At 44.6% G+C, this 12,531-nt stretch overlaps 3 protein-coding genes across 3 annotated transcripts in view; all 3 read right to left on the bottom strand.

Annotated features, from left to right (window-relative positions):
- Positions 1–490: 490 nt before the first annotated feature.
- On the bottom strand, positions 491–2,126 carry atp5if1b (ATP synthase inhibitory factor subunit 1b). Its single transcript, XM_084481915.1, has 3 exons — positions 1,956–2,126; positions 1,049–1,161; positions 491–767 (listed from the first exon to the last, which is right to left on the bottom strand). The coding sequence occupies exons 1-3, from the start codon at positions 2,025–2,027 to the stop codon at positions 626–628; spliced, it is 327 nt and encodes a 108-aa protein (XP_084338041.1). The 5' UTR covers positions 2,028–2,126; the 3' UTR covers positions 491–625.
- A 1,467-nt stretch (positions 2,127–3,593) lies between these two features.
- zmpste24 (zinc metallopeptidase, STE24 homolog) lies at positions 3,594–7,933 on the bottom strand. Its single transcript, XM_084482650.1, has 9 exons — positions 7,566–7,933; positions 7,085–7,231; positions 6,781–6,984; positions 6,514–6,666; positions 6,224–6,365; positions 5,582–5,754; positions 5,348–5,452; positions 4,982–5,125; positions 3,594–4,694 (listed from the first exon to the last, which is right to left on the bottom strand). Exons 1-9 carry the CDS (start codon positions 7,671–7,673, stop codon positions 4,470–4,472), a joined length of 1,401 nt encoding a protein of 466 aa, XP_084338776.1. The 5' UTR covers positions 7,674–7,933; the 3' UTR covers positions 3,594–4,469.
- Positions 7,934–8,142: 209 nt separating this feature from the next.
- rlf (RLF zinc finger) overlaps positions 8,143–12,531 on the bottom strand; it is a 12,884-nt gene continuing 8,495 nt past the window's right edge. Inside the window, exon 9 of the mRNA XM_084482111.1 lies at positions 8,143–12,524. Within this exon, the coding sequence (XP_084338237.1) occupies positions 8,598–12,524 (3,927 nt within the window). The 3' untranslated portion in view covers positions 8,143–8,597. The remainder of the gene's footprint in view (positions 12,525–12,531) is intronic.

Below are 12,531 nucleotides of genomic sequence, written 5' to 3'. Positions count from 1 at the left end.
ATAGAAAAACAAATATCCTAACGCACATAGGGCGTGTACTTTTGTAATGCAAATGTTGACTATTAGGTATTTTTTTACAATTTACTGAGGCCACTGATTTGAATATGTGGTAGTTATTAATGCAATTTCATGTTATCTTGTTATATTTATTAAACAATAGTAAATACCATCAGAATGTCCTAATTAGCAATCAGAACACATTGCCTTAGTTAGGATTTATATGGAAACATATATGCATGCTCTTGTAGTTAAAATGCAATGTAATCTAGATTATAATATAGATTATGTGAAATAGTATCTAGATTATACATCTATTTAATAAATACAAATATTATTATACATATTGTTTAAGGGCAATTCATCCATAGTTCAATGTTTTTAGATTACAGAACACAACATACATGGTGTTACAACAAAAGCCAATGAACAATAGTATTTACTATTTAGTCCATAGCTACATCGTAATGAAGGCAAACAAACCAATGTTTTAATAGATTCAAGAAATATACTTTTTAATAACTTTCAAGCATTTCAAATACATTCATCTCACCCTCAGAGGGTGAACAACAGTGCATCATCAACAGAGTTTAAGGTATTTCCGGTGTGTCACAGTTCAGTGGAGGCTTCAGTCGTCATGCTTTAGCATGCGGATCTTCCCCTTGTGCCGGTCGATCTCGCGCTGCATGCGCTCAATCTCCTTCTTGTGATGCTCGATCTCGTCCTTGTGGTGCTGCTTCAGCGCGGCCATCTGCTCCTGCTCCTTACGCCTGGGCAACGATGGGGGACACGTTAGGACCAGTTAGGACACGTTACGACACAAAGAAATATCCTACAAAAACAACCCAAAACCTGAAGAAAGCGTTTAGTCATTCAGGTTGTTGGTATAAGAAATACGTTAACAGAAATACTTTGGCCACAACTCTCGGACACTTGAAAGCCTCAGAATGTTGCATAAAACCCAAGAAAATGCAGAAAGATATTTTACTAATTAAATGACACATGTGCAAACATCACAAGAAGCTCATTACTAGTTGAAATGGACACCTACCTAAAATACAACTCCTCCTCTGCAGCCTGCTTCTTCCCCATGGCTCCCCCCGCCTCCCTGACGGAGCCTCCAGCTCCTCCACCTTTCCCAGCGCCCCCGCCCAGCGAGCCCATCTAGAGACACAGAATACAAAGATCAAGCCTCCAGCTCCTCCACCTTTCCCAGCGCCCCCGCCCAGCGAGCCCATCTAGAGACACAGAATACAAAGATCAAGCCTCCAGCTCCACCACCTTTCCCAGCGCCCTCGCCCATCTAGAGTCAGAATACAAAGATCAGGCCTCCAGCTCCTCCACCCTCCAGCGCGCCCATCTAGAGACCACAAGAACGAGCTGCAAACTCAGCCATTAACCAGGAAATTAATGGTCTACAGTACAATATCCCTTTTTTTCACGACTTGTCTACTAGGTCTACTTATTATATTTCCTTTTACCTAATCATTTTCTACTAATTGCACCGTGTCAGAGACAAACGCAATTTCGATTCCTCTATTTGACTTTCACATATTTTGGAATTGACAATAAAGCTGACTTTGAACTTTGAACTTTGAACTATTCGGAAGGGTCAGCTTCAAGGTCAAAAAGGCTTTGCTGGTTTCAACGGAACCCCCTAAAAGTCCCCAACATGTGTTACTTTAGACCTGTCAGAAGGGCGACATGCTGTCACTCAGCCGACATGCTGTCACTCAGCCGACATGCTGTCACTCTGCCGACACGACACATTTAGTTTCCTCCATCGTCCATGTCGTTGAACGTATCGATAGTCCGAACAAACTATGTTATGTGTTATCTCCTTTCTTTTCACGTCTACGACATAAGTCTCTTCCAGATAGATGTATATGGACATAGACGTGGTCAATGCATGACCATAATAAGGCAGTTTATGATTTTGTCGACTAGAAAGGTTTTACCTGATGATCGGATGCACTTCTCAACTGTGAAACGATAATAGACCTAAGTCCAGGACGCAGAAGACGAGCCATGCTGCCTCCCGCGTGAGGGTTAGGGTACAAGGTATAAGGGTTAGGGTACCGGGTATAAGAGTAAATGAGTAAGTCGGACAACAGACTGCTGACCTTGTCTCTAAAACACAACACAGGACTGGACCATCTGCTGATAGAAGGGGGCTCAATTATCATATAAAGGTCAACAAACCAAGTCACTTTCATTTAGTGTAAATATAATTGCACAACAGTTTATAATAACGGAAAAAAAAAAATTAAGAGACGATGTTAGAAATTATATAATAGCAAACAAAGGCACAAAAGCCAGAATACACGAACAGTCAACATGGTACGGTCTCACTTCTAATGGTACGGTCTCCCCGCTGACAGCAGCGGGAAGCTTCTAACCCTTTGGTGCGGTGAGAGGTACGGTATTTCACCAGATACACGCAGACCAGAGCTTTTTGAAATAGTTTACTTGAGATATTAGTAAGGGCTCTCAAGTCTTACGCATTGGGCGTGACGTGAGACACACGCATTTCAACCCATCCACACGCCACACTTTGTATTTCTCACGCAGAGAAATTACCAGGATAACACCCACACCCACCTATTTATTTATTTTTTTGGACCAGTGGAACAGGTAGAAATCAAATGGGTTCCCCGTAGGCCTACGTAGTGTGACCAGACGTCCTCTTTTGCCCGGATATGGCCTTTTTTGGGACCTAATAATTTTTCGGGATTTTATTAAAGCCTCAAATATGTTCACATCAAATTTGCGTTGCGTTTTTTTGGGTCGTTCACAAACTGGGCAACGCCCTCCCCTACTCAGTTATATTCGCTTCGCATTGGTGGAAGTGAGTAAGTTGAGTGGTGAAGTCGAGCCTTCGGATTGCACCGTTTGACTGTAGAGGTAGGCCTACCGTCATCTTTTGTATTATTATTTTTTTTACCATTATTGTTTTATTGGGACAAACATTAACACATTTCTCCTACGGGGGATTGATAAAGTTGTATATAGCCTATTGTATTGTCTATTGATCTAACAGAAAGAAACACTTTACTTTACACACTTTACCACAGCATTTGCCTACTGAATGCCACAGATATTTTTTAAGCATTAAACTGAATGCCACATGAATTTATGTTTTTGCATCATTTTTGCATAATTTTCAAAAGTTCAGGGGAAAGTATATTCCTCTACTGGTCTTGCTTAGGCCAATATCCTTTTGAGGCAGTGTGGTTTCTGCATATTAGTGTTGTTAAGGGCCAATAAAGGTCATTATCACATTATCACAACTGAGATATTAGTGATAAAGCAATAACTTGAAATGGTATCACAATCACAAGTTTGCATAGCCATCATGGTAGCAATATTATCGACATAATAGTAACATGCAAATACATGTGAAATTGTCACTAATATGCATCTCAATCTTAAATTAACTCAAATAAAAAATATATAATAAAAACAAATGTACTTCTGCTTTGAATAACCGTATTTAATGTTGCAAAAAGAGTCTTTCAAAAACCAAACATGGCTTCTCACCCAAACACAGTATTTAGAGGTTTAACCCCAAAACAAAAGGAAACTAAACAGACAAATAAAGAGACATTTTCTAAGGAACATTTATTATTCCGATCATTAACATTACTTATTTACAGGCATCAGTGGACCCTTATTAACAAGCAAGTGCATTTAAAATAATGAAACAAACTCCCTTGTTATAAAAACAAGTTAGAAGAAGGGGAAAACGTTTACGATGCATGCCGTCATGGTGAGAGTTTAGATCTTAAAAGACGTCCACTGTGTAGTCTGAATTCATCAGTTATTAGAGGCACTCAAGTTCTTCCACCATAACACAGATTCTACAACATTCCTGTCAAGCTGGACTTGGATGCATTCCTTAATTACTTTGATCTTGCCAAGCAATGTTTTCATTTCAGGAACAACGTCACAATGGTTACAGTCAACAACATTGTCCGATTAGAAGCAACCAATCAAACCACACTTGTAGATCATTTTTTAATTCCATGCCACAATTTTAGAATAAATTAATAGCCAAAGCAAGTAAAAAAAAAAAAAAAAAAAAAAAAAAAAAATCACAACTTAGAGATAAAGCTGCAAATACAAATTGTAATAAATTTATTAATTTTAATACATTGAATACCATCTATCTTTTGGGGTAAGAACGTAAAATGATAAATCAAATAAAATGATAAAAGGAATGCAGTCTCCTCCAAAATTAAAATAAGGAGGATAACCTTTGAACTGTGCTCGGATATCGTCCTGATGCGTTTCTCCTAAGGAGGGCACTGTATGTTTCACCCAGAGAAATAAAGAGGCTTTCTGAGGAGATCCATGTGGCTGCAAAGGGTTTCGCTGTTTTGGTTTCGATAATTGAGTAGCGACTGAAGTTGAACTGAATAAAACAGACAGGCAAAAGGAAAAGAACCCAAAGACACCAGGAGAGCCTGCTCTCAGTCCTGCTTCACGCTGCCCAGTGCCCGGAGGCGCTCCAGGAGGGGAGGGTGGGAGTAGTGCCACATGGAGAACAACCAGTCGGCTACTGGGAAGCCCAGGTTGTCCTTATTGAGCTTGATGAGGGCGGAGTACAGCTGAGAGGCTTTGCCCATTCCCAGTGCAAACGCATCGGCTTGGAACTCAAAGCGGCGGCTCAGGACCGTGAGGCAGAAGGACAGGAGCTGCAATGACAACAGAGCTATGAGTCACCCTCTGATGGGTAATGACAGGAAATAATGACGTGAGACAGCAAAGACAACAGGAGCTTTGAGCGACCCTCTGATTGGTATTGACATGAAGTCATGATGTGACACAGCAAAGAGACAACAGGAGCCCCCTAATGACCCTGAGGATGGGTAATGAAATGACATCAGGACGTGTTGGGATAGCGGTTGGTAGAGGAGCATAGCAGGTCATTATCAGCAGAGGTAACCATAAATATGAGCCTTCTATCGGACACAATGTTTACCTCGTTGTATGGGGAGAAGATGAACTGGAAGATGATCATCAAGCCAATCAACGTTGGCTGGCTGTCATTGAAACCAAAGGCGAGGAACAGCTCTCGGCGGCCAATCAGAACAGCGAAGAGGAAGAAGCACAAGAAGGAATTCATCTGCAGGAGGGAAACGGATACCGCTTTGATTAAGTCTTAATTATATCACATTGACACATTGATCATAATGACTGGTGATGAGTTATCTGACGAATAAAAATGTTCTTCTACAAGATGATAATGACTGAGGATGACTGGTGATGAGTTACCAGGCGAATAAACATGTTCTTCTACAAGATGATAATGACTGACGATGACTGATAATGACTGGTGATGAGTTACCTGACTAATCACGATGTTCTTGACTGTGTGACCAAGCTTCCAGTGGCCTAACTCATGGCCCAGAACAGCAAGGATTTCAGAATTGTTGCATCCCTGCTTCTTGTTCTGTACAAATATAACCAACATTAAATAAGTTATTTAGCATGTGGAAACACAACCAAACTGATGTTATTAGAAATAAAAAAAATCTTTAAATAAATAGTGACCAAAGTTAGATGAACATATTAAACAGACCTTGGGTTTGACTTTAGACTCACTGGGCGTGTCGTCCACCTCTGGGTCCGGTCTCTCGTCTCCGGTCTGGTTCAGAGGAGAGTAGTCCTCCAGTAGGGTGTCAAACAGCACAATACGCTTGTTCTTGAAGAACCCGTAGAAGTAGGCATTGCTGTGTGAGGAACGTTTTGAACCTGAAACAAACAACCAGTTAAAGTCATATTGACGCCTGGTTTCCATTCATTTTATCAGTGAACATTCAACATTTCCAGTGCATGGATCATAAATTATAATATTATAGTATTGACACATTTCTTGGGAAGGGGTTAGTTCAAAACAAGTGAGTGGATCAAAACGTTTATCCCCCTGTGAGTTCATTTCATTGTGCTGCTTGTGCGGTGGACCGTTCATTTGAGGATTTGTTTACCTTCTACTACATAAGCTTTGGTCAGGGGGAAGCTGATGGACTGGGACATGGTCTCTTACCTTCTACTACATAAGCTTTGGTCAGGGGGAAGCTGATGGTCTGGGACATGGTCTCTTACCTTCTACTACATACACTTTGGTAAGGGGGAAGCTGATGGACTGGGACATGGTCTCTTAACTTCTACTACATACACTTTGGTAAGGGGGAAGCTGATGGACCGGGACATGGTCTCTTACCTTCTACTACATACACTTTGGTAAGGGGGAAGCTGATGGACTGGGACATGGTCTCGATGTCTGTCTTCAGCTCTCCCTCCGGCAGTGGAGTGAACTTGTCAAACAGGGGAGCGATGTAGTCTGCATAGATGGTAACCAGAACCTGAGGATTGAGAGGAAACACATAGAAGAGGTGCAGCAATAAGTCCCAGTAGAGGTCACACAATACGGACGACATGGAACATGTACAAACATATTCAAATCAAAAGCATGAAACAGGAGGGATATGATCCTCCTGAACTCCCACTAACCAGGGAGACACACAGCGTGAAGAGCCAGGCGTAGATGAAGAAGAAGTCTCCACCGATCTTAATTATGTAGAGCAGCAGCGAGGTCACCGGGAGCAGGATGCACTGGGTCACAGCAAACTTCTTCACAGCGTCCTTCAGGAAGAATCCCAAAGTCTGGAAGCAGAAACAAATATAAACAGCCTATCAGCAATTGATAGCATAGCAGTGTGAGTGAGTGTCCACAGTGGCATATGCATGTTATGAAAACAAAAGTTTAGGAAAAGGTACCTGCTGATTGAAGCCATGTTTTTCCTCAATGATAAATGTGCTGTAAATACTCCAGGGAAGGCCGGTTACTGCACTGAACAGGGTGGCCAGGGTTAGAAAGGCAAGGGACTGAGTTATCTCATACTCCGCACCAAACCCAAAGCGCCCGGAGACGGTCCCAGCGAGACTCCACAGGTAAGGGATTCCTCCCAGCACCAGGATCAGCTGTGAACAAAGACATGGCGATACAAAGATCTCAATAAATCGAACCAGGAGTAAGTGTGTCAATTCTCAATCGTTGCTGGAGATTATCCGAATGTCGTACCGTCCCTTCAGTCTCAGAGTAGAGCCCTGACCAAAAACTGAAGTTGCTTTTGTCCAGCTGGTAAAGACGAGACTTCTCAAAGGTCTCCGTGTCCATTATCTTCCCCAGCTCTGGTGGCACCTGAGTGGTGGACCTGTAGATCCTCCGCTGGAGAACCATCACACATCACATCATTAATCACTGCTAGCCATAGCGATCCGATACACTTTAATCACAGGCACCCGAAGTGGTTCCAGATGAGCTTTATCTAGAACTGACAGACCTTTGAATCGATCGATTACAAATACAAAATACTGCAAGTCTATATAGAGCTTATTCCGGATATGCACACCCGGATATGCACACATGTTAAATAGCAGCTGTAATTGGTCATCAAACCGTTTCTAAACAATGATTGTTTGATTGGAGTTCACCACAGAGTAATAATTGATTAATTAATATGAAGCTTAAGGAGGAACGTCTTACTAGTCTGAGGACTTACCTGTCTGTAAGAAAGGTAAGCCTCCCATAGGTACACAGTCCACGAGAACCCCAGCACGGCCAAAAAGATCTGCTTCTCCACGGGCAGGGCCAGCATCGTCTCCAGCATCTTTGTTTTGTTATTTATTAGTTTTATATTATTGATTAGTTATCCAGCTGGTTGGGCTAGCTTAACGAGCTAACGCTAGCAGGCTTGGTTGGCAAGTTAACGTGAGTAGCTATACCCGATTTTCCACTAGGTTCACACACTAATGGTTTAGTTAATAGACAAAACCCTGGTTATATCGAAAACCAGGAGCTGAAAATAATGTTTCCACTAGGTCCCATTCCAGTACACAGCTTCAATAAAGCCACTTCATTCACGCAAGCTACAACCATGAGTGTAACAAAGAATGGGGTTCTTACTGCAACTATAACGGCAAACATTGGTTCCGAGGGCTAAATAAATAAATAATTAAATTATTTTAAACCAACTGTGCTGAAACCACAGTAATATATCCCAATTTGTTTTTTAGAAAACCCAATTTTTACCTTAATTTTTAAATTACAATACAGAATAATTATACCATATAAAAGTATTGATATTGATATAATGATTTTATTGCAAACTGTGATGCCCAATCCATTTCTGAGTGACACAAGAAAGACATTTCAAACATTTATTTATTACAAAGTGTTACATGTCTGTCATCGGCCCAGCACCGGCCCAGTTTTTGATAAAAACCAGGCTGTACTTTTTATATTCAGCAAAATAAAGTAAACTGACCAAATTGTATGATTAGCTCCTGCACTAGTTAAATGCCCATCATCATGATATATACACTTTGGACAAGTTCATGGGTCAACATAGGAAGCGTTGTATTTTCTATGATAAAAAATCTGAATAAAAAGCCACTTTTTTGTTTTTAAGTAATCTTTAAACCTAGCTGGGCAGTAAACACCACCTGCATTCGACATGTCTAGAAAAGAAGGTTAGTATGTGTAAAATAAAAACAGTTGGACAATAAGGGCTTGATGTTGCAGGGAACTAGTTTCAGACTAGCTTGTTGTTAGCATCAGGGGTCATGAGGTCAGGCAGGGGGCTGGAGGCAGACCACAGGGGTCTCTCCAGGACCACCACCGGCCGGAGATACTGGAGCTGCGTGAGGGCCGGACCCCCACAGCCGGCCAGTGCCCGGTCCAGGATGGACTTCAGCTGGAGCTCCGTCGTCAGGCCCTCCGTCGTCAGGACCTCATTCGTCAGGCCCTCTGCAGGGACCTGAAATTTCAGGGGCGGGGAGCGTGTGCGTCTGCTGCGTGTCAGAGCCACACCCAGCTGGTTGTTCTCCTTGACAGAACAACTCCTCCTTAAAGAGTCTTTACGTTTAATGTGGGAGAACTCGCCCTCCATGTCCGCGTCTTGTATGAACTGCAGGAAGGACGACTCGAAGCCCATGGGTTTATAGGCGCCGATATCGAAGGTGTTGAAGGAGAGGTGGGCCGGGGCGTCGGGGAGGTTGCACGGCTCAGAGAGTTCGTTCTTCCTCTTCAGCGGCAGACGGACCGCTGGATTGGCCACAGAGTCATTCATTGATTTAGCCCCATCTTTGCTGCACGAAGAGTCTTGGAAGCCCTCGTCACTAGTGAACCGCAGCGAGGAGGGCGGCGAGAGATTCACCAGGACAGCAGGAGTCAAAGGAAGTGTGTTCGGATGTTTGGATCTCTCCTCGTCAGTGAAACCGTTCTGTATCTCCAGGGCCGGCTCTTCCTTTGGCCCCCCGGGGCCGGGCTCCCCGTACAGGACATCATCAGCCCTCAGGAGGACGTTCCTCTCACCGGAGGGTGGCTCGAGTGGATCGGGGTCCTGGTCGTCCGGCGTTTCTGACTTGATGAAATTCAGGCTCACAGGTACATGAGGGCCCTGCTGCTCCGCCTGGTACTCCATCCTGTGAACACCGTTAGAAGTGCATGCTGCAGCCACAGGGGGCAGCACACACTTCCTCCCAGTTAGTTCTTCCAGCCGTTCAAAGGTGAGCACAAGCTTGTCTCGATACTTCTGTTGGGAGAGATCCGTTTTACAGATGTGGTGAACCCTGAAGTAGTGACGTTGAAGGCTGTTATGGTATTTGACGACTGAGTCACAGTTCCGAATCATGCAAGGGTAATGACTCCTCAGATGCTTAGTTTGGCACATCTGTAACGCCTCATCTTGAGGACGTACATTGTCCACTTGGAACTTCCTCGTTCTAGTCGGTTTGATCAGTTTGTCCTCAGTGTCCCCTGAAGGCGCGGCTTCTTCTATCAACACAGCATGTGGCACAAGTGCAGAGACGGGTGGCACTAGTTCAATAACAGGTGTCACAAGCTCTGAAGCAGGTTTCGCCAACTCAGAAAGGGGGGTCACCAGCTCAGAAACGGGGGTCACTAGTTCAGAAACGGGGGTCACCATCTCAGAAACAGGGGTCACTACATCAGAAACGTGTGCATGCGGCTCTTCTTTGATGCCGTTTGGTGATTCAAGGCTGTCCTTTTGGCATTCGTCCAGAGGTTTTTTATGAGTGCTCTGTAGACGCAATACGAGAGAATCATAATATTCGCAGTGGGTATAGAGGATGTGTTTCTTCAGAGCGCTGGCATGGCTGAACACGCGGGTGCAGCCCTCATAGGAACACTGGAGCGGCTCTGGGGGCTGGCAGTGTAGCTGCTGAGTATGGCGCACCAGGCTGCTCTTCAGGTGGTAGGACGCCTGGCAGTTAGCGAAGCGGCACTGGAACTGGGGCTGAGGTTCATCCGAGTGTGAGAGAGGCTCGTTCTTTATGGCGTCTTTCTTCACGTCTGCGTGCCGCAGGGGGTCGGGGTCTTTGTCCAGGACGAGCTGGGAGCGGTTGTAGTGGTGGAAGATCTGCAGGTGACGGACCAGACCCCCCTGGGTCGAGAAGGCGGAGTTACAGTCCTTCACCACACAATGGAAAGGCTTGTTGAACTTTGTTAAGATGTAGCAGAGATTACTTTTGGCGTTGTGGCGTCTTGTTGCCCTAACCTCTGAAGGCCCGTCGTGTTTCTCCTCCTTCTGCTCACTCGTATCGTTGCTTGCTCCGTTTGCTTGCTCCGTCTCTTCCTCTACCTCCTCTTCCTCCTCCGATGCAGATGGGTTGTCAAAGACAATTTCTTTTCTAGTCTCCCTTCGTAACACAACCCCTTTTTTCCGTTTCTGGTACCTCTGCTGCCAGCTGAGAGCCACCCTCTTCCTCATCTGAGGACCGTCTTTCAGCTGTTGGGCGGTTTCTGTGGCCCTGCCCCTCACATGCTTAATGGACGCACAGTTTATTTTCTCTAAGGCAGCCTTACTGAGGTTGTGTGCCTGAATATAGTGGAGCCTTAGATTGATTTTCTCTTTGTGACTTTTGGAGCAAATCTGGCACAAAAAGGGTTTTAAGGAGTTTATAGAAGTGAACGTCTTGGCCTGTTCCATTGTGTAGTTGTGGATGATAACATGGTGACGTAACAAACTGAAGCTCTGTGCAGTTCTGAAGTCACATCCATAAATCTTACATACATACGGCTTCGCAGTGGCCAACGTTTCCCCAACATTTAAATTAGCATCCTCTGTTGCCTTCCCTTTTTTGACTTTCACCCTGTCCACAAACATGTGTGGAGGTCTCTTCTGAAGCACGACCACTGGGGACCGGGCCATGATGGCCTTGCAGTAAGACAAATGCAACCCGTTGGAGGGTTCAAGCGGCCGATCTGAGCTGCCAACCGAGTTGAGGTCCAGTTTGCTGAGCCCAAGAAGGATGTCTTTCAGAGCATCATTTTGGCAAAGGCTTGTTGAGTTGGTTGCACTGCAATTCAGCCGGGATGATTTATTATTTTCCTTCTCAGCTTTGAGTGGAAATGGAGAGGAGGACTCACGTTTTCCCTTCTGCTCGTTTGTCTGCTTGGTCTCCACCTTTAGTCCTTTGGACTTCGAGTCCCGCTCTTTGTCATGGCGGTCATCCTTGTTCTCCAACTTGAGGTGCTCTGGATGGGCACATTTAAAGTGCCTCTGGACATCCCTGGCTCTAGAGAAGGTCATGCCACACCTTTCAAACCCACAGGTGAACTTACTTCCATCAAAACATACAGCCACAGAGGTTATGGTACCCTTGGGCCCCTTGCAGCTCGATGCATCCCACGAGGAGGCACACCTTGAAGAGGTGGAACCACCACCATCCTCCTCCTCCCCCCCCTCCCCCTCCATCCCCTTGGAAGTGACTGTGTCCCCTCTAGCAAAAAGTTCCTTTTTAGCTTTGCGCTGATTTTCAAAGTCTTTCTCAGAGAAGTTGATACCATGCGTGGATAAATGGTCAATGAACTCCTTTTTGGATAAGTAGTATTTCTTACATTCAGGGCTGGTGCAGGTGAAGGCCGCCTCTCTGAAGTGCTGCGCCTCATGGTGATAGAGCTGGCCCAGGTCAGAGAAGGTGACGTAGCAGCCCTTCAGCTGGCACTGGAAGTTCAGCTGATAGCCGTGAGAGTGTTTGTGGGCGGCCAACTCATTGGAAGTCTTAAACTGAGTCCCACAGCCTATGACGGTGCACATGTACGGCTGATCGTTATAATGGGTTCTCCGATGCTTGCGGTGATGGTAATTAGATACAAAATGGCGACGACAGAAAATGCACTTTTCGCGCTTGTCTCTCATCTCGTGAAAGTGTTTCACGTTCTCATCCCCTCGATGGTCGGATTTCAGGTGGACGTAGAGGTACTTAGAGTGTTTAAAGTTTTTTGAACAGTTGGTGCCTGGACATGGATAGTCATCTCGGTTCTGGAGTTCGAAGTGCGAGTCAATGTAATCGAATGTGATGAGTTCATCCTCGTCCTTGGATTGTTGCACAATATGGTGTAAAACATCAGGGTCGAGGGTGGACTTGTAATACTGAAGTAAGGAAGGGTCCGCTTTTATTTCACCAGGTTCAATGTCATCTGCCCCATCCGACACCTGTGGC

This window comes from Micromesistius poutassou (genome assembly GCF_964030765.1).
Source record: "Micromesistius poutassou genome assembly, chromosome: 17".
In the NCBI taxonomy this organism is placed as follows: Eukaryota; Metazoa; Chordata; class Actinopteri; order Gadiformes; family Gadidae; genus Micromesistius; species Micromesistius poutassou.
The sequence above is the reverse complement of the archived record's forward strand: the minus strand, read 5'-3'. Positions and strand labels throughout refer to the sequence as shown.

Bases quoted from the DNA above. Each gene is read 5' to 3' on its own strand.
- zmpste24 (XM_084482650.1), bottom strand. From the start codon at position 7,673: ATGCTGGAGACGATGCTGGCCCTGCCCGTGGAGAAGCAGATCTTTTTG. The intron at 6,985-7,084 runs GTACGACATTCG...CTTTGTTCACAG, and splicing joins ACTCTGAGACTGAAGGGACG to CTGATCCTGGTGCTGGGAGG. The intron at 5,453-5,581 runs GTCTGTTTAATA...ATATTTGTACAG, and splicing joins AGTCTAAAGTCAAACCCAAG to AACAAGAAGCAGGGATGCAA.
- atp5if1b (XM_084481915.1), bottom strand. From the start codon at position 2,027: ATGGCTCGTCTTCTGCGTCCTGGACTTAGGTCTATTATCGTTTCACAG. The intron at 1,162-1,955 runs GTAAAACCTTTC...CTGTGTCTCTAG, and splicing joins GAAGTGCATCCGATCATCAG to ATGGGCTCGCTGGGCGGGGG. The intron at 768-1,048 runs GTAGGTGTCCAT...ATCGTTGCCCAG, and splicing joins GAGGAGGAGTTGTATTTTAG to GCGTAAGGAGCAGGAGCAGA.